At 38.4% G+C, this 22,117-nt stretch overlaps 1 protein-coding gene across 1 annotated transcript in view; it reads left to right on the forward strand.

Annotated features, from left to right (window-relative positions):
- DNAH8 (dynein axonemal heavy chain 8) overlaps nucleotides 1–22,117 on the forward strand; it is a 315,252-nt gene that overhangs the window by 83,556 nt on the left and 209,579 nt on the right. The window contains exons 23-27 of the mRNA XM_040473119.1: nucleotides 4,755–4,890; nucleotides 6,764–6,879; nucleotides 12,802–12,908; nucleotides 18,616–18,691; nucleotides 19,855–20,047. Of these exons, the coding sequence (XP_040329053.1) occupies nucleotides 4,755–4,890; nucleotides 6,764–6,879; nucleotides 12,802–12,908; nucleotides 18,616–18,691; nucleotides 19,855–20,047 (628 nt within the window). The remainder of the gene's footprint in view (nucleotides 1–4,754; nucleotides 4,891–6,763; nucleotides 6,880–12,801; nucleotides 12,909–18,615; nucleotides 18,692–19,854; nucleotides 20,048–22,117) is intronic.

Consider the following 22,117-nt stretch of genomic DNA (forward strand, 5'->3'; position numbering starts at 1 on the left):
TTTATAACTGGTGGTTATAATTCCCGTCACCTATTTTGCTCATCTCTCCAGAAAACAAAAGCACCAGTTTGTTTTCTATATTTATGAGTCTGTTTCTGTTTTGTTCTATTTGTTCATTTGATCATTTGTTTTGTTTCCATCCATGTTGTTGTAAATGGCAAGATCTCATTCTTTTTTTATGGAGGGTAATATTCCATTGTTTATATATACCACATCTTCTTTACCCATTTATCTATTGATGGGTACTTGTGTTGCTTCCATGATTTGGCTATTATAAATAATGCTGCAATAAGCATAGGATGCATGTATCCCTTTAGATTACTGTTCTTGTATTTTTTGTGTAAATACCCAGTAGTGTGATTACTGGATCTATTTTTAACTTTTTGAGGAACCTCCATATTGTTTTCCACAGTGGCTGCACCACTGTTTGGATTTTCACCAGTGGTGCAGGAGGGTTCCTTTGTCTCCATGTTCTCACCAACACTTGTTTCTTGTGTTTTTGATTTTAGCCATCCTGACAGGTGTGAGGTGATATCTCATGGTGGTTTTGATTTGTACTTCCCTGATGATCAGTGATGTTGAGCATCTTTTCATGTGTCTCTTGGTCATTTGTATGTCTTTTTGATGTTAAGTTTTTCCATCTTTTTTCAGTGGAATCCTTCAGGCTGGCTTCTGTATTTTTAATATGACTCCAGTAGTTTTTGAAAGCTTCCTTGCTTTCTGGAACTAGAGGGTACCTTACGCTCATCTTGTACATTTCCTGCCCCAGATCTGGGATCACCCATTTCTCTAGTTAGCCCTCATGCCTTTCCATGTTACCAGTGGAAAATGGTACATGGAGATCACAATCTGGGTCCTACGAAAGGCACTCATTTTAAACTTTTAGTCATTCCTTATAGTATTATTTCTACATCTCTAAGTAATATACTTGGGGTGCTGTTTCTTGAGTTAGCAAATTTGCACATTATTTTCTTCCTGCTTCAATAAGTGAGCATTTAGCTTTTTGACCCTATCCTCTGTCACTCCTCTCTTGTCTTCTCAATATAGTTATAAAATTATTTTTAGTTAAACAGTGATGGTAAGTAGCAACACTTTATTATGCCTGTGTAAATATCAGCCAATGCAGAATCAAGTACTGTACATACAATACATCTTTTCTTATACAACTTTTTGTTTTCCCTAGGGGTTCTAATTGCCTTTCTTTTCACATTTTCCTTCAAATACGCTATTATTTCAGAGTCCCATTTTTCTCCCAAGAGACTTCCTCTCAGAGACCTCTGAATCCCTGTTTCAACCTGAGTTGATACTGTCCAGGTCAGCTGCAAAATTATAAATCCAAGACTCTCCCCCATCTGCTCTTTTTACTGGATTCCATATTATTCTATGAGGGAGAGCCCTTCAGATTCCATAATGATCTTTTCTCAGCAACTGAAAATTTCCAAAGAAGTCTCCTGTTTCCTGCCCCAGGGGCTAGGGGTAATTTCCTGCCTGCCATTTTCTTCTCGCTCATCCTAGAATCTCACTATATGTATGTACTTCATACCAGGCCCTACTTATAAACAAACACAAGTAAAAGGGGCAGGGAATACCTATATGGATGTCCTTCTTTTTGTTCCACTTATAATGATGATCATCTTCTATTGGTATGTACCTATAATTGTTGTGACACAGTCAACTGCTCAGTGGGGAAATATTCACACTTACCAGATCGAATTTACTTTGAAAACATGAACCAAGAATTTTTATATGCATAGAAAGAGAAACAGATCACACAAATCAGGGAAATTGGGACAGATTAAGTGTGAGTGGGTGTGAATGTGGCGATTGCAGTGATATCACAACAGAAGAAGTTATTACTATTAGATAAGTGTTAAGTCTCCAAACTGCAGGCAGAGATATGAGAGGTGGAATTTTGAAGAGTGCTTTGCCAGTCAGTATGCCCCACTCACTTGCGTCAGAGGTATCTAAGGTGTAGTGATATGTGGGCTGCCTTTCCATCAGGTAGGCCATTAATAGTGAAGGCAAGTAAGATTTAAAATGACCGGGAAAGTCTAGTAATACTCTGGACAGAATTAAGTTTTGGAAACATGCACACATAATGCTAATGTTGGGGGGGGAGGAGGTTAGTTTGGGCCAACCAGTGGTTTCAGACCATATTTGGGAACCAGGGATATTTGTAGTCATTCAGTGGCTTCAAATTGGATCTTTTGCTCTGTGACGCTGAGGCTGGGACTCTGCAAACTACATTTATCTTTGGCCAGCTGGCTCCCTTTTAGGTTTTGCCAATAGTGCTGCTAGAAGAAGGATGGAGGAGAGAGAAGGGACTTGCTCTTTCCTGTTTTTCTTCCAGTTCCCAATACAGTCAGATGACCTCTCTTAACTGGCAGTGGCAGTTAATCCTAGGTTCTAGCTTTTTCCAGTCCTTCCAGGACCAGCTTCTTGTGCTTCTCAGATGTACCAACACCATGATGTCTCTCTCTGAGCTCCTGAGGCAGTAGCACCAACTGGGAAGTTCCCTCACTTCCCAGCTCTAGGTCTAAAAACTCCAGCCTCTTGCCTTTGCTCTCCCACTCCCCAGGTATGGGAGCTGCTTCCTGAAGTAACTCTCTGTGTGACCTTTGCATCCCTTTTGCCTTTTTTGGTCCTTTAACAGTGGTTTCACCAATTGTCTATATTAAATCCTCTCATTCTGTCGGTTAAAATAGCTGGTGTCGCATCTGTTTTCCTGACTGAACCCTGACTGACATATCTGATTCTCGATAGGTATACAAATGGAATAGAAAATCAGGGAAATTTGATTCAAGTTATGATAGGAAAACTGGTAAATACATTAAAGGTTGTTAAAAGTCATTTCAACAAAATCACCTTGGCTCCGTAGAGACAGAAAATAGATTAGTGGCTGCCAGATGGGTGATGAGGAGGGACTACTAATGGGTATGGGGGTTCTTTGTGGGGGGGAAATGAAAATGTCCTGGAATTAGATAGCAGGGATGGTTGTACAATTCTGTGAATATACCAAAAACCAATGAGTTGTACACTCTACAAGGGGACTTTTTGTGCTATTACATTATGAATTATATCTCAATTAAAAAAAGAAAGAAAGAAAATCATTTTGACTGTCTTTCCAGTCTGTCCCCGGACTTCCCCTCAGTATTTCAGTCTGTTCTTCTCTGAGTTCTAAGAATGGTCCATGGAGAAAGTTTTCGACCTCTTTTCAAAATCTAGGTCCTCCAGATGGGCTCTACATCCCACACCGCCTTGCCCTCCTGGCAACCTTCCTCCCCTAGTTTTCTTCCCTCTCTTCTAGATCTTCGACTTTGTCCCCTCCACCGGACTCCTCCCCCTCACAGTGTAATGTGCCGGGTTATCTTTTCCTTGCCAACAAACAAAAACCTTCCCACACCTCCCTTCACTTCTCATTCACAACCAAACTTCACCAGCTTCTCATGCATGCTGTCTTCACTTCCCCATCTTTCAGTTCCCATCTCCATTTGCTTTCCTCCAATTCCTAGCTTAGGTGATTTCCGGCATGGATTATTATTGGTAATAACTTTATGGAGATGTGGTTCACACACCATGCAATTTTACCCATTTAAAGCGTACAATTCAAGGGTTTGAGTTTATTCACGGAGCTATACAGGCATCGCCACAATTTTAGAACATTTATAACACAATTTCATCTCAACCTCTCCGGCCCTAGGCAACCACTAATCTGTTTTCTGCCTCTTTAGAGTTGTTTGCTTTCCCTGCTTATCTGAAGTGGCTCTTACCACTGGCATTCCAGTGTTTACCACTGTGGTGAATAAATTGGGAAGGGTGGAATGCTCCCATTTATTTTTCTCTCTCTAAAATGTTATGGACATTGTAGACATGTCAAAAGGTCTATTCAGTTTTATAGACCAGTTTTCTTTTCTGAATTTAACTACTTCTCAGCTTCTTCCCAAAGCCTATTCGAAAAGTTCAGAAAGGCAGAGCACAGACTTTTAAATCAGACAATGCTGGTTGTAAACTCCTATGTTTCCCACCTGCTATGTGATTTTGGACAAGTTACTCATTCTTTCTGAGCCTCAGTTTTCTAATTTGTGAAATGGGGACAATAATATTACCCATCTCAAGCAGTTGTCATTTAATTAAATGAGTTAATACACATAAAGCTCTTAAATTGATGCCTGGCATAAGCAAGCACCGTGCTCACTTGTTCACTTAAAAGCCTTATCTCGTTTGAATCTCAAAGCAACACTTTGGATTGCCTTTTTAAAAACTTCTCATTTTCAACTTTTGACATCATTATCTCTCCTGTCTTTCAGTTTTCTTTCTTTCTTTCTTTCTTTTTTTTTCTTTCTTTCTTTCTCTTTCTTTCTTTCTTTCTTTCTTTCTTTTTTCTTTCTTCCTTTTTTTAAGTACACTCTACCCCTAACACAGGGCTTGAACTCATATCCCCAAGATTAAGAGTTGTATGTTCTACCGACAGAGCCAGCCAGGCACCTCTGCCTTCTTTCTTTTCACCATATAAATGTGAAGGTAGATGTTTATGTGTGATTGAATCAGATGAGTTTTTATTTTTCTTTCCTCTTTTTCTTTGCTTGGGCCTTACCAGGTATGCCTTTAGCCATTGAGAGTATGGGATCTGAAACATTATGCTATTGGCAACTATCTCTAGTTATTTTCAAGTGCTGTTAATTATAGTTTTATAAATTAAGTTTCACAGTATTTTTAAGCATCTGTAAATTAATAGTCGTTGCTTTATTTAACAGACATACACAAAAGAATGGGCTGATATCCTAAACCACAAAAGTAAGCATGTGGAAGAAGCTGTCAAAGAACTTATATTAATATTTGAAGCTATTTATGAAGTTAAGGACAGTGGGAAAACAGCAAAACCGTTACCAGGTAATTTTGCTAGTTCTAAAGTTTGAATTGCAAGAGTTATAGATATGTTTTCAGGTGGGTGCCTTCTGCTTAGCAGGTACCAAGATTCCAGACTCCCTGAAGGAAAGCATGTGTTCAGCATACACCACATCATTTGCAGAAACTGCTTAGGCACAGTGAGCCCTTTTTATCAGCTAGAGAATAGTGGGAATCGGGACCAATGCTGCAAGCAGTCTTAGGCTTGCTATTGTTAATCTCTCTCTGTCTCTCTTTGTTTCTTTCCAGTACAGCATTCTAAAATGTCTGGAGACATTTTTAGTCATTGTGTATCATGGGGAATATTATTGGCATCTAGTGGGTAGAGGTCAGGGGTGCTGGTGACAGCCCTACAGGGCACAGGACAGCCTTCAATAACAAAGAATATCAATAGTGCTAAGAATGAAATCTTGCCATTTGCAACAATATGGATGGAATGGATGGAACTAGAGTGTATTATGCTAAAGGAAATAAGTCAGAGAAAGATAAATGTCATATGGTTATATTCATATGTGGAATTTAAGAAACACAGCAGATGAACATAGGGGAAGGGGAGGAAAAATAAGATAAAAACAGAGAGGAAGGCAAACCATAACAGACTCTTAAATACAGAGAACAAACTGGGGGTTGCTGGAGGGAAAGTGGGTGGGGATGGGCCAAATGGGTGATGAGCATTAAGGAGGGCACTTGTTGGGATGAGCACTGAGTGTTCTATGTAAGTGATGAATCACTGAATTCTACTCCTGAAACCATTATCACACTATATGTCAACTAACTTGGATTTAAATAAAATAAAAAAAAATAGTGCTGGGGTGCCTGGGTGGCTCATTCTGTTAAGCATCTGACTTCAGCTCAGCTCATGATCTCACAGTTAGTGGGTTCGAGCCTTGTGTCAGGCTCTGTGCCAACAGCTCAGATCTTGGAACCTGCTTCGGATTCTGTGTCTCCCTCTCTCTCTGACCCTCCCCAGCTCACGTTCTGTCTCTTTCTGTCTCTGTCTCTCAAAAATAAATAAACATTAAAAAAAATAGTGCCAAGGCTAAGAAACTACGAGTTTAAATAAGTATTGACAGCATGTTTTCTTTTTCTTTTTTCCACTTAGTTTGTCTACTTAGTTTAATTAGCTTTCTTCAGAAGTGTCGAAAACCCCAAATATCAGCTTATTAAGTTAGAGTATTCAAAAGGTAAACACATATTTTAGAAAGATAATATGTAAAATGCTCTTAAAATTTTTTTTTGAGGGGGGGAGAGGCAGAGAGCGAGGAAGAGAGAGAATCCTAAGCAGGCTCCACGTTCAGAGCAGAGCCTGATGCAGGACTCCATCTCATGACTGTGAGATCATGACCTGAACTGAAATCAAGAGTCAGGCGCTTAACTGACTGAGCTACCCAGGTGCCCCCAAATATTTTTAATTCTGTATACTAAGCTGCAGCATATATAAGAGTGTATTTCTTAGTAGAATTATGATTCTATTGAGATGAGTGATTTAAATTGAATTCAAAGATGATTCCTACAGAAACAAGTCTTAAATTTTTAAATTAAGAACTTTTAATTTTTTTAATGTTTATTTTTGAGAGAGAGAGAGAGAGAGAGACAGAGCACGAGCAGAGGAGAGACACAGAAACCAAAGCAGGCTCCAGGCTCCGAGCTGTCAGCATAGAGCCTGACACGGGGCTCAAACCCACAGACCACGAAATCATGACCTGAGCTAAAGTCAGATGCTTAACTGACTGAGCCACCCAGACACCCTTAATTAAGAACTTTTAAAGAAGGGGTTTCCTAGGAAGTTTTGGCCGTATGGAATAAATCAAATGCTCAATACTAAAGGTTATATTTTTGTTTTATCTTTTATCTATAGAACAGAGGAAGCATGTTGCTTTTGGAAGTGAAACAGAAGAGGGTGAAAACCCTGATTATGAGACTAATATCCTGCCTCAGGCTGATTTTAATGATAAAGAAGATGAATTTAAGAAGGTATTTGCTACAAAATAACCTCATACAATGTATTAGAATTATTACTCCTTGGATTAGACATGACCCCCAACTGGTGCTTCTTCTAGGCAGTTCTGCAGCCAACCTGTATGGACTTACAACCAATCTGGACTTATAACAAAATCCAGAATATCTAATTTTCAATGCTACACTGTAGGATCTGGCAAGATACAGCAAATCCTTTTAGTTTTCCCCAACACTATCACCTTTTAATGTGATTCTGTCAGTACAGTTATATATAATTATCTCCCGCTATTATGATTGACCATGTTTTCTTATATAGTAAATGTCATACTTCTGGGATTGTAGTGAGAATTCATTTGACTCAAGATGTTTTTAGTTATTGTATTGAATAGAGTTACCTATATTGCAAGGCCACATTTTGATTCAGGTGAGCCCCAAGGATCTGCGTTTTTCACTAGCACCACAGATAGACTGTGGACTCCTCCCCAGGAGAAACCCTGGGTGGACAGAGTTTCAACACTGTGCTGAGATGTATTGAGAGTGGAGGTTGAGAAGGACTCATGGGGTTTCTTGTTCCTTTCTAAGCCTCACCCTTGCGGTCATGCCTCAGTTGTAAATGCAGCTCCCACATGTGTGCTAATCCCTGCTTTCTCCTCCTCCTGTCAGTTTTCTTTTAATCCCTCATATTCACCTTCTTTTCCTTCTTTCTCTATTTTACACCTCTAACACACACTGTAATACTGTTTTGGAAATGAATAGCACACATCTGTTCTACTTTCACCTTCTTTGGCAAGAAGGGTATCATCAATGGATGGAGAAGCACTTCCCCGCTAGACTAGATTTTAGCTGTTGATTTCTTCTCAGTACCATGCTCCAGGTGGCCATTATCAAGCAGTAGGAGTCAGCTGGAGTGAGGCAGTGCATGCCCATGCCAGCCATCCTTCTCTTCCTTTTTAAAAAAATATTTATTTTTGGGAGAGGAGCAGGGCAAGCGGGGCAGGGAGAGGAACAGATGATCTGAAGCAGCCTCTGCGCTGACAGGCTCACAGCGGTGAGCCAGGATGTGGGGCTGGAACTCACCAACCAAACCGGGAGATCATGACCTGAGCTGAAGTTGGTCGCTTAACCGACTGAGCCACCCAAGTGCCCCAGTCCTTCTCTTCCAATTGCATTCCCTTTGACACTGGCTGGGGTCCCTAGAGCAAGTCTGATTATCATCAAAGGAGGATCATCAAAGTTGGAGGATCACTTGAAGTTAGTTGCATTAGTGCAGTCACCACCTACATAGCCTCTGCCTCTCCCATCCACCATCCTCCACAGTGCTTCCATAATGGTCTATCGAACATAAAACACTGACTCTGTCATGCCTGTGTTTTAGCCTGGCAATTCACCAGCCCCAATCATATTTCTCTTTGCTCATGCCTGATAACCCTGTCTTCTGATCCAACTCAACCTGGCTGGTCCACCCTGTCTCAGAGGAGCAGGGCGTAGAATGGAGAGGAACACTATGGCCAGAGCCTGGCCCTGGAGGTGTGACTCATGACTCACCGTGCAAGCAAGACTTGGGATCCAGATCCCTGCCCAGGCTCAATACTTGTCCTGTGTTCTGGCCAATAAACTTGGTGACTCCTCTGGAGGGAAAGAAGGGCTTAGACAGAGGGGCAAACCATGGTCCCAGGATGGTGGAAGTTTTATCCCATATACATTTAGTAATGTACATTTTAAAATACATTTATCCTCTAAGCTGAGCTTTTTGTTTATTTTATTTTTTTCATTTTAGTGTGGAATCTTTTATTTATATTATTTTTTAATATAATTTATTGTCAAGTTGGCTAACATACAGTGTATACAGTGTGCTCTCTTGGTTTTGGGGGTAGATTCCTATGATTCATCGCTTAATACAACATTTGTTGTTCATCCCAACAAGTGCCCTCCTCAATGCCCATCACCCATTTTCCCCTTCCCCTCTCCCCATCAACCCTCAGTTTGTTCTCTGTATTTAAGAGTCTCTTATGGTTTGCCTCCCTCCCTCTCTTTTTGTAACTATTTTTTTCCCCTTCCCTTCCCCCATGGTCTTCTGTTAGGTTTCTCAAGTTCCACATATGAGTGAAAACATATGATATGTCTTTCTTTGACTGATTTATTTCACTTAGAATAATACCTTCCAGTTCCATCCACATGGCTGCAAATGGCAGGATTTCATTCTATCTCATTGCCAAGTAGTATTCCATTGTATATATAAATCACATCTTCTTTATCCATTTGTCAGTTGATGGACATTTGGGCTCTTTCCATAATTTAGTTATTGTTGAAAGTGCTGCTGTAAACATTGGGGTACGTGTGCCCCTGTGAATCAGCACTCCTGTATCCCTTGGGTAAATTCTTAGCACTGCTCTTGCTGGGTCATAGGGTAGATCTATTTTTAATTTTTGGAGCAACCTCCACACTGTTTTCCAGAGCGGCTGCACCAGTTTGCATTCCCACCAAGAGTGTAAGAGGGTTCCCATTTCTCCATATCCTTGCCATAAGCTGAGTTTTTGAAAGATAGACTTATGCCCATACCCCCGAGCATTAAGAAATGTACCATACTTAATAAGTGGGCCAATTTTTGAGGATTGAGCAAACCAGGATTATTTTGAATAAGGTGTTTTTGAGCTTTGGCTTTTGAGTAAGGTCTTACAGTTTACTAGGGGGTTTATGAAATGCAGTTACTCAAATATTGTTTTTTGTTTAAAAAATACACAAGTAATTTGGGATTGAAATTATTTCTACAATATAATTAAAACTGTATTGTTTATTATTTATCTTCACATGTCACTTCTAATATTGTATTATTGCTTTGGAGTGTTAAAGTTCTTATTTTCGACACTGAATTTAATAGTATTTCTTTTTTAAATAATTTTATTTCCAGGTATACAGCTTTATAATTTGACATCTTGTATACACTACAAAGTGATCACCACCACAAGTCTCATTACCATCCATCACCATACAGTTGACCCCCTTCACCCATTTCACCTACCTGTCAACTCCCTTCCCCTTTGGTAGCCACTGGTCTGTTCTTTGTATTTATGCATCTGTTTTTGTTTTATTGTGTTTGTTCATTTGTTTTGTTTCAGATTCCACATGTGAGTGAAATTGTATGGTATTTCTCTCTCTTAGTCTGACTTACTTTGCTAAGTGTAATCCCATCAAGGTCCGTCCATGTTGTCACAAATGGAAAGATTTCATTCTTTTTTAAGGCTGAGTAGCATTCTACTGTGTAAATATACCACACCTTCTTTATCCATTTATCTATCAATGGACATTTAGGTAGTTTCCATATCTTGGCTATTGTAAATAATGCTGCAGTGAACATAGGGGTGCATGTATCTTTTTGGAATAGTGATGTCATATTTTGGGGACAAATACCCAGAAATGAAAGAGCTGCATCATGTGGTGGCTATGTTCTTAATTTTTCCATAGTGGCCTAACTGACTGAGCCACCCAAGTGCCCCTCATTTAAAGCAATTATTGATTAGAATATACCTGTTGCCATTTTGTTAATTGCTTTCCGGCTATTTTTGTAATTTCTCTCTGTTCCTTTCTTCTCTTTCTCTCTTCTCTTGTGGTTTGATGACTTTATTTAGTGTTCTAAGTTTCTCATTCCTTTCTCATTTTCTTTGTATTTTGCTTTGTGGTTGCTCTGAGGTTTACGTAAAATATCCCATTTGGATAGTAGTCTTTTTAAAATTGACAGTAACTGAATTTAAACACACTCCAAAACTTTACTTTTTTCTGCCCCACTCCTGCTATTTATATTTTTGGTGACACACTTTACATCTTTTTCTTTTATACTTCCTTAATTATTATAGTTTAGCTAATGTTACTGCTTTTGACCTTTAACCTTCATGTTTGCTTTATAAGTCAGTGACTCATTACCTTTGTTATATATTTACCTTTTCCAGTGAGATTTTTACTTCCATATGTTTTGTTATTATTAATTAGTGCCAATATTTTTCAGCATAATGAAATCCCTTTTACGTTTCTTTAGGACCAGTGTAGTGGTGATGAACTTTAGTGTTTGCTTAACTGGAAAGCTATTAATCTCCCCTTAAATTCTGAATGATAATCTTGCCACCTAGAGAATTCTTGTTTGGAAGTGTTTTTTGTTTTGTTTTGTTTTTTTTTCCTTTCAGTTCTTTGAATATCTCATGCCATTTCCTTCTGGCCTGTAAAGTTTCTGCTGAAAAATCTGATTGCCTAATGGGGTTTCCTGTGTATGTAACAAGTTGTTATTTTGTAACAAGGATTATTTAAAAAAATTTTTTAATGTTTATTTATTTTTGAGAGAGAGAGAGAGAGAGAGAGACAGAGTGTGAGTGGGTGAGGAGCAGAGAGAGAGGGAGACACAGAATCTGAAATAGGCTCCAGGCTCCGAGCTGTCAGCACAGAACCCCATGCAGGGCTTGAACTTACGAACCGTGAGATCGTGACCTGAGCCAATGTCAATGCTTAACCAGTTGAGCCACTCAGGCACCCCTCTTTATCCTTAACTTTTATCATCAAAAAAAATTTTTTTTATTTAGAGAGAGAGAGTGCAAATGGGGGAGAGGGGCAGAGAGACAGAGAGAGAGAGAGAGAGACAGAGAGAGAGAGAGAGAGAGAAAGAATCCTAAGCAGGCTCCACACTCAGCATGGACCCTGACGTGGGGCTCAATCCCACAACTGCAAGATCATGACCTGAGCCAAAATCAAGAGTTGGATGCTCAACTGACTGAGCCACCCAGGTACCCTGGCTTTTTATCATTTTAATTATAATGTGTCTTGGTGTGGATATCTTTGGGTTCATCTTATTTGGACTTCTGTGCTGTGTGCACATGGATGTCTTATTCCTTCTTCAGACTAGGGAAGTTTATAGCCTTTATTTCTTTAAATAATTTTTTCTGGCTCTTTCTCTCTCTTCTCCTTGTGGGATCCCTATAAGCACTTTTTCCACATGATGTTGTCCCAAAAGTCCCTCATGATAGTTTCATTTTTCTTAATTCTGTTTTCATTTTGCTGCTTTGGGTGAGTGCCACTGCTTTTCTTCCAGCTCACTGATCTGTTCTTCTACTTCATCCAGTCTGCTGTTGAACCCCTCTAGTGTATTTTTCAGTTCAGTTATAACTTCTCTTTGGTACTTTCTTTTATTTTCTCTCTTTGTTGAAGTTTTCATTGTGTTCATCCATTCTTCTCCCAAGATTGGTGAGCATCTTTATGACTGTTACTTTATGACTGTTTACTTTATGACTGTTGCACTCTTTATCAGGTAGATTGCTTATCTCTGTTTCATTTAGTTCTTTTTCTGAGGTTTTTTTCTTGTTCTTTTGTTTGGAACATATTCCTCTATCTCCTCATTTTGCCTAATTCTCTTGTGTTTGTTTCTACGTATCAGATTATTCATCTGCATCTCACAGTCTTAAAGGAGTGGACTTGTGCCCAGAATTTCAGTCTCCTCCCATCACCAGAGCCAGACACTCAAGGGGTGTCCCTTATGTGTGCTCTGTGTGCCCTTCTGTTGTGGCAGGGCGGTGATTGTGGCACAGTGGTGGGTAGACTTGTCACTCAGTCTGGCTGTAGGACATGGCTATGACTGCTGTGATACCATGGTGGAGGAGTTGATCTTGCCATGCCATCATCTTGACCCCAACTTTATTTTTTAAGTTTATTTATTTATTTTGAGGGAGAGAGAGAGAGAGAGAGAGAGAGAGAGAGCGTATGCATGTGAGCAGGGGAGGGGCAGAGAGAGAGGGAGAGAGAGAATTCCAAGCTCTGTGGCCTCAGCACAGAGCCTGACGTGCGGCTCAATCCCACAAACTGTGAGATCCTGACCTGAGCTGAAATCAAGAGTCAGATGCTTAACCAACTGAGCCACCCAGGTGCCCTGAACCCAACTTTTAATATGATTTCTTGTTACAGGAATGTAAAGAGGTCTATGCTTTTTTCTCTCATCAATTGCTAGACAGTCTTCAAAAAGCTACACGGTTATCTTTGGACACAATGAAAAGAAGAATATTTGTTTCAAGGCAAGTTGAAAATATGCTAAATAAGTCTGGTAATGCTATCATAACATAATGCTAATATTACCTCTTATTTTGATAAATTTAAATTTAAAAATTAACATTTATGAAAAGACTATATTAAAATATATGTGTAATACTGTAAGAATAGTGATCAAATGAACAGTCATGTTCCTAACATCCAGGCCAAGACAAAGAACATTCAACACCAGCATTCCCCTTATCAGTCCTTTCTCTGCTCACCCAAATGTAGTAACCACTATTCTGAACTTCATACTTATTATTGTCTTGGTTTTCCTTATAGTTTCCCAAGTTTGTATCCCTAATCAGAGTATTTAATTTTGCCTGTATTTATGCTGTTGTCAGTGTGATGTTTTTGCGATTCATCTATGTTGATATAATTTATTTTCACTTAGGTATAGTTGGAGTATACACAATCTGTTTATTCTCCTGGTAATGGTCATTTGGGTAGTTTCCAGTTTGAAATATTCTGAATAAAGCCAGTGTAAACATTTTCATACCTGTCTCTTGCTACACTCGTTAAGAATGCAATAGTTGGGCCATGGGGTATGTGAATAGCTCATTTAACCATGCAGTGCCCAGCCTGAGAGTCCCCATGGCTCCTCATCCTTGCATACAGTTGGTATTTTTCAATTAGAAAATTCTTGCCAAGAATGTGGTGTGAAATCTCATCTCACTGGGACTTAAATAATCATTTTCTTGGATACTGATGAGATTGAACATATTTTCATGGCTGTGAGCCATTTGTGCCTTCTTTTCCTTGAAGTTTCCTTTTTTTCTTTTGTCATGTCTTGTCTTGACTAGGCTTGGCTTCTTTCCTTCCTTCATTTCTTTCTTTTTTGCCAATTTTTTTCTATTGGATTGGACTTATTTATGGAAGTTCTCAATATATTACTTTGTTGATGATAATATAGCAGATATCTTCTCCCAGTTGTACCTGTCGTTTCATTCTCTTTATGGTATCTTCTGCTGAGTTTAAAGTATTCATGTTTATCAATATTTTCTTGGAAACATTAAAATTCATTGATCCTTTCCTTGTGATTTTTATGTCTTTTAAAAGAAATCTTTCCTTACCTCATAACGTCTTCTAAAACTTTATAGTTTTGTCTTCTATGTTTAGGGATTTAATCCACATGATACTGATTTTTGTGATTCTGTGAGGTAGGAGGCCAATGTATTTTTTTCCATAATTATAAGTTAACCAAACAAAAGTTGTTGAAAAATTAACTTTTTTCTTTGAGAGAATTAAATTACATTGCATCTATAGATCAACTTGGAGAGAATTAGCATCCTTATAATATTGAGTCTTCCATCCAGAATCATGATTACCTCTCCATTTAAGTCTTCTTTACTATTTCTTAATGAAATTGTATAATTCTCCGTGTAAAAGTCTTGCACATTTTTGTTAGATTTATTCATTGGCTAATCATGGCTGAATTTTAATTTAATCACACTTACAATCTCCCAACGTGATTGTGAACTTGACAAATTTTCTTTCTGTTTTGTTCAGTTCTTGTTTTATGTGTTTTAAGGCTATGCTGTTAGGTGCATTAGTTAAATTTGCTTAAAGCACTTTATCTTTTATTTTTATTTTATTTCTTTATGCATATTAATTCTAATTCCTCTAATTCTTTTTAGTCTCTCATTAATTTTACCTTACCAGCTTTTTTGGTATATCACTTTTAGCCCTCTATTCAAACCTTACTGTGCAATTTTTTGTTTTATTTCTTTTTTTTTTTTTTTATTTTTTTTTCAACGTTTATTTATTTTTGGGACAGAGAGAGACAGAGCATGAATGGGGGAGGGGCAGAGAGAGAGGGAGACACAGAATCGGAAACAGGCTCCAGGCTCTGAGCCATCAGCCCAGAGCCTGACGCAGGGCTCGAACTCACAGACCGCGAGATCGTGACCTGGCTGAAGTCAGACGCTTAACCGACTGCGCCACCCAGGCGCCCCTTGTTTTATTTCTTAAAAGCATCATATACCTGATTTTTAAATTCAATCTGATTATCTCTACCTTTTAGTAGAGTTTAATTTGTTTATATTCATTGTAATTTTTTGATATAGTTACACTTATGACATTTCCTTTTGTGTCTTCTTTTTAGTGTCTGTTTTCTTTTCATTTCCTTATCTGTTATTTTTGGGTTGGATCATATTTTCCTTTTATTTTCTTTACTATACTTCAGTTATTTAAGTAGTTACCCTTAAATTGAGAATACATGTATTTTGTTCCAGGTAAAAAAAAAAAAAGAAGTACTGTCTATGGTTTTTCAGTTTTCTAGTCTTATTCTCACTACAAGGGCCTTGGCATGATTTACTCACTGAACAGTATCTACCTCATTATTGCTGCTTGATGTTTTACTTTTGCCTTTTTTTGAACACGTAAAAATAATTTATTTACTGGCATATTGTAAAACACCTCCAGATTCTTGTGTATTTCTTATATCCCACTGGTTCCTTAGTCAGGGTATAAGAGGGGTAAACGCTCTTATTCTTTATTTTAAGTCTGAGAAATGCCTTTTTTGCTCTCACAATTCCATGACAGTTTAGGTGGATAAAAGTTTTTGTTTGTCTCTCAGCACTTTGAATGTATTTCATTTTTTTCTGACTTATAATGTGGGTGATGAGAAGTCTGCACTAAGTCTAACTAAAGATTGTTTTTATCCTTGATGTTCTTCAGTTTTCTTTCTTTGTGTGGATTTGTCTTTATTTAATCCTGCTTTGTTCTCAGAGTGCACTTTCTATTTCAAGGTGTCTGGCATTCCTTAATCCTGGAAAATCCTCAGCAATTTCCTTTTCAGTTGTTCCTTCTGGGAAATTCCTTTCTTTCTCTTCTTACGGAACTTTAAGTAGTTGAATGCTGAATAGGTTGACCACATGATCTATTGTTCCAAACAGGATACTGTTTCAAGCGTAGGGGCACTACCCAGATGAAGTGTCAGGGCAGATTTAACCCGTAACTGTTCTGGGAACAATGGACATGCAGTCATCTCAAATCTTGGGGCTTTCAGTCTGTCCTCCGTGTCTCCTAACTACTCTGTCATATATTTTGTCTTTTTGCCTTTCTGGGCTACGTTATGAGCAAGTTATCTCTCTTTCTAGTCTAAAGATGATCTCATCTCTCTCATCTTAAATATTTCAACTAATACTTTTTTCTTATTTTCCAGGCATTGTATTATTTCTTTATTTCTAGTTTAGTAACTTATTATGTTGGGAGAAAATAACTTTCATTTATCTCTTTGAATATTATCAATTTACTTATTTTAGAGTTTGTTCTACTTCTATACATTGATTTTATCTGGAGTGTGTTTTTGTTTCAATTATTAATTCCTTTCATTCTCTTTCTTTCTGTAAGACTTATTCATGCCTATTGGGATTTTAGTTTATAGAACTTCACTGAATGAAAGGTGTGTGTGTGTGTGTGTGTGTGTGCGTGTGTGTGTGTGTGTGTGTTATGTTTCTCTCTCCCACCCTGCCTCCCTATATAGGAGTTTTACTTTTGTCTCCCATGATCCTGGGAACCTTGATATAGACCTGAGTCTTATTTGTTCACGATATCTGCCCACTGAAGAGATACGGGGGATACAGCAGGTTCAGCCAGGGAGTACACAAGTGACCTGACTTAACTGCTTCCTGGGGATGCTGTGGATTTGTTTCATCACCCCAGGCCCTTACCTTCTGGAGATGTTGTAGCTGCAGACAGTAGGTTGATGGACTATGCTTTGTTTTTGCTTTGCCTCTTTACAAGTGGAGGAGGATTACCTTAGCTTCTGGCTTTGAATCCGCAGGCCTGGCTGAGGCCCTGTCTCACATGGAGTGCTTTCAGTGCCTCAGAGTCCATAGGAGCCAACCTTCCACTGTCACTGCCTAATTCCTGACCAGACTCCTGGCCACGCTGTTTATGTGTTTCTGACCGATTTCTGATTCATGGACGTGCTAACCTTGCATTTGAGTATCTTCATGTCCTATGTATTCTAGCCATGATTGTTACATATTTGGCACAAAGAGTGGTTTTGAAGTCTGAACTTGCTATGCCACGTTGACGTATAAGTCCTATAGCATTAAGTCATTTTTGAAAAGATACACATGAGCATGATACTGCAACATCCTCCTTTGTCTAAAATGTCTTTTTCTTACCCTAACACATGAATGCTGGTTAGGTCAGCTTGGATCACAATCTCTTTCTCTCACACTCTGTAAATATTGTTTTATTGGCTTCTTTTGTTCCCACTTTCAGTTGAGGGTTCTGCTGTTAATCCAATTTTCTAAATAACACCCTGTTGTTTTGAGCTTATAGGATTTCTCCTGTTACTCTGGAAATTCACAAATTGTATGTTTTTGTGTAGGTAATTTTTCCCATTAATCCTGTCAGGCGCACAGGACTCTTTTCAATATGATAAAATAAGTCTCTTCTGAAGATGAGAGAAGGGCTGTGCTTTAATCAACCATATGTAAGATTCATGTGCTGGATCTAGGTAGTAAAGTGTCTCTCGGCTGAGTGACCCTCCGTAAGTTACTCAGCTTCTCCCTACCTTGGTTTCTTCATCTGTAAAATGCAAATAATAATCACAAGATCTGCTTCACATAGTTAATGTGAGCATGAAATGTGTGGATTCATGGAAAGTGCTTGGAAAAGTGCCTGGCATACATTAAGCATTCAATAAACATTACTTTTCCCTAATTTTTTCTTGCCTTTTCTTTAAGTAATATCTGTCTCTGTATTTTGCACCTGAAATTTTGGAAAATTCTGTAATCTCTAGTTTGTCAAATAAGTTACTGAATGATCTAGTGTGCTGTTCACTGCCTCTGTTACTTCAGCTGTTTGTTTATACTTTATAAAACACCTTCTTGTTCTCTGATTGTGCTCTTTTAAATACAGTTTACACTTGTTTTATTTTTGCATCTTGGATTTCAGAATGGGATTATGAATTAGAGGTCTTTTTCCCTTTGTTTGCTTGCTTTGGTTCGAAGAGTTCCTTCTAATAATATGTAATGTTGGGTCTTCACATTGAACTGTGGAAGCTTTGTGTTACTTATGATTTCCGCCCCTTCCCCCCCCCCCCCCCATCTTTATAAAGGAAGGTGTAGTTTTTCAGTAATGACAGCATTTCCTGCTGTGGAGAGCAATGAGACATTTATTATAATTTTGTCTAGGGTGGGGACAGAGGTCAAGGCGGAGGGAGATCACCAATTTATAGCTGTGATGTGTGTTCTTCATTACTGGCACTTATGTGTCTGTATGTCTGTACTTCTGCCTGAGCAGGAGTATGTTGTTTACAAAAGCAGTTTTTGGAAGGCTTTGACCAGAAACCTCCTGTGTAATCTTGCAAAAAAGTGTATATATGAAAGTATAGGAAGGTATATGCTTTTTGTTGGTGATCTTGTCTGGCATCTGTTACAAGGCTGGGAACAGGCAGTGCTTTTAGTAAACGTTATTAAATGGTTATTACTGAGAGAGAGCGCAACATTAAAATACTAGAAAATGTATAGGAGACTAATATTTTACTTCAAATAACATTAACGTGTTTTCTTAGTTCTCTGAAATTTATGGTTTCATTATAAATAACCTTCTCCATGTAATTTGGTATTTTGAAAACGGTCTTTATTTTTAGGATTGAAAATGGTAGCATAATCAAGCTATTTATGAAACTTTAGGTTAAGTTTTATAAGTTCAATGTGTATCTTATTATAGCCAATATGGACGAAGGCGATCAGAAGATGTTATTTCCTTCATAAAAACTGAAGTGCATCTTGCAATTCCGAATGTGGTAAGTATAATTAATATTCAAGTTAATATAATGATATTCTGGTAACTTTTAAAGAAATATAGGACTACCACTGAACTTTCATCTAGAATAACCTCTCAGTTCTACATATTTTTTAAATGTTTATTTATTTATATTAGAGAGAGAGAGGGCAAGCGAGGGAGGGACAGAGAGAGAGGGAGAGCGAGAATTCTAAGCAGGCTTTGTGCTGACACAGGGTTCAATCTCACGGACTGTGAGATGATGACCTGAGACGAAATCAAGAGTCAGACGCTTAACTGACTGAGCCACCCAGGCACCCCCTATGTATTTTTTGGTTTTACCCGAATATTTAACAAAAATCAGAATGTGATTTTTATCCATTATAAAATAATTACTCTGCGCAGTTCATGGCGTATTGAAGGATGGTGTAAGAGATGAGTTAAGGATCTCTGTTCAGCCATCAGTTAGCAAGTACTTGAAAAGCATTCTTGCTTTTTCTTTCTTCAAGCATTAAATTATCTAAATAGTCCATCTCAGAAGTCCACATCCCGACAGCAAACACACAGCTGTAAGGTAACCCAAAATGGCAGGATAGAAAGAAAGAGCCTATGCCCTAAGCACATGGACCCTGTGCCTTCTCCCGACACTTATTTTTACCGTCTCATGTCTCAGCTGCCAACTGGCATCTGGAACTCCGAGTCACACAGGATGATTGAGGTGCATTCTGTGATGAGCCATAGGATAAGGCCAGGCAGGAACGATCTGTGACTCATCTGTCGCCATCTACATCTACACAGCTTGGCCTCCTGGAGGACAGCTTCTTTGCCTGTTTGGCACATTTCAAAGAACTGAGCTCAGAACCTTGGCAGTATAGCTTCTTCAATCATTTTGCTTCATTGGTATGCAACACACAGTCCACCATTTTTGGCCACATCCGGCCGCCCTCATGGGGAAAGTATGACAAGTACTATGCCTGACCTTTTAGCCTGTGGGAAATGATAGAATGGGAAAACTTCAGGATAGAGAAAGTCCACAGTTACCCTCCTCTAATATCCCTCTCCTCAAAGCAGCCTTCCACTGGGCCAGCTGAGGCTGTCCCACCCAGCGGGCGATGGGCTGGTGAGAAACAGAGGGATGGATGGCATGTGCTGCCAGTACCAGGAATTCATTTATTCTCTCCGTAGGTAATGGTTCCTAGTTTGGATGACATTCAACAAGCCATTAACCGTATGATCCAGCTAACCCTGGAAGTCAGCAGAGGAGTGGCTCACTGGGGGCAACAGCCGACCCGTCAAGTTAAACCTGTCGTCACCAGTCCCAGCCGTACTACTGACCTGATGCATTTAAACACAACAAAACAGGCAAAGAAGGAAGAGAGTAAGAGTATTAAAGCACATCTCCAATGAATAGAATCTTAGAATTATAACAACTAGTAAATCATCTTTATGATTGTTCCTGGGTATGACAGCATATAGATTTTAAAAATTATAATTCCAGTGCAGTTAACATACAGTATTATATTAGTTTCAGGTGTACAGTATAGTGATTCCACAATTCCATTTATCACCCAGTGTTCATCAAGGTAAGTGTACTCTTAATCCCCTTCACCTATTTCACCCAGCCCTTAACCCACCTCCTCTCTGGTAACCATCTGTTTGTTCTTTATAGTTAAGAGTCTGTTCCTTGGTTTGTCCCTTTTTTTCTGTTTGTTTGCTTTGTTTCCTAAATTCCACATATGAATGAAATCATATTTTATTTGTCTTTTTCTGACTGGCTTGTTTCACTTAGCATTATACTCTCTAGATCCATCCATGTCATTGCAAGTGACAAGATCCCATTCTTGTTTGTGGCTGTCATTTTTATCATGTTTATTTGTAAATTTTGCTTTAAAAGTAAAAAAATGAGTGTTCTCCATCTTCCATCATAAACATAACATACAGACATTTCCATCTACGTTTGGACATAGGGAACAAAGATTTTTATCATTGTTCCGCTATTGTAATCTTAGATTCAGAGGAAAATTACAACTAGGCTTAGTAAGAATTCTACTTTCAGCATTGTAGTTGGACCAATGAATTTAGTTTGCCAAAACATGGTGCTTAGAAGTTCTGGGTCGTATGTTCCTTGTACCTGAAGTACATATAAGCTATTCCCTTAAGTAATTATGGGTGTGATACGGCACTGACCCAAAGTTCCATGGACATTTTTGGACACTTTCTTCTGTAGAAAGCCAAACTATTTTTGATAAGTAAAAATTGCATATATTTAGGGTATACAGTGTGATTTTTTTGATATATGTTTACATTGTGAAATGATTACCACAATCAAAACAATTAATATGTCCATCACCTCCTACAGTTACCATTTTTTTGTGTGTATGTGTATGGTAAGAAGATTTGAAATTTACTCTCTTAGCAAATTTTGAGTATACATTAGTATTATCTGTGGGCACCATGCCATGCTGTACATTAAATTTTGCTTGTTTTCACATGTGCTGATGAAGTTGCCAATCTACTTTCATTAACCTAGGTCAGCTGAGGAAACTCATTTCGTTCTTTGGAAGTGTTCTGCTTTGACCTGCTACTGGGAACTAGAGGGAAGGAATTGTGGCCTAAAGGAAAAAGATTAGGCCACTGTCCTGGCCATATCCCTGCTGGATTCCATTACATGGCTCATAAACACAGCCCTGCCAGATGTCCTGATTACGATGAGACCTGTATTTTCCAGATCATAAGCAATAGACTCACCTGTGATCATCCCCCATGGCTTCCCCACAAAGGGCTTTTGTAGATTTGGAGGAAAGCTGAAGCCAGACTAGATTCAAACTGTCCAGCTTCTTATTTTCTGAGAACCTTTTTTAACATGGGCAATTAACATTCTTGCCTTTACAACTAGGTTTGTGTTTAACTAGGTACTCCGTTAAAAAAAATTCAACAATATATTGTTTAGAGATAACAATGTTGGTTTCTCTTCAAAGAAAACTCGGGATCCTGGTTATCCTCTGGGAGTAAGGAAAGAATATGTAATTTTAGAGGACCTAGAGAGGACAACTGATATATTGTCACCATTCTCTCCTTAACCTAGGTGCTGAGAACATTGAAATAATTTTTCTTCTTATTTAATATATGCTTTATATATGTCATGTTCTTCTTTAACTACTGTCTTATATGCTTCTATATATATGATATATTTTAGTCACCCATACACATCCTTTTATCACACTAGGAATATGAAAGATTTTATGCTAATGATATCTGTGGAAAAATTTAGATGCATTTATTCCCATTTAAACTGAAGAATAAACAAGGAAGCCTGCTATCATTACTTTCATTCAATATTTTATTGGAGCAATCAGATGATAAAAAGAGATAATTGGAAAGGAAGACTAAGATTGTCCTTATCTAAAGATCATCCAACAAATCTAGAAATGACTATTAGAACTAATAG

Source organism: Herpailurus yagouaroundi, unplaced genomic scaffold, assembly GCF_014898765.1.
Source record: "Herpailurus yagouaroundi ecotype Mexico unplaced genomic scaffold, PumYag 139, whole genome shotgun sequence".
Taxonomy (NCBI): domain Eukaryota; kingdom Metazoa; phylum Chordata; class Mammalia; order Carnivora; family Felidae; genus Herpailurus; species Herpailurus yagouaroundi.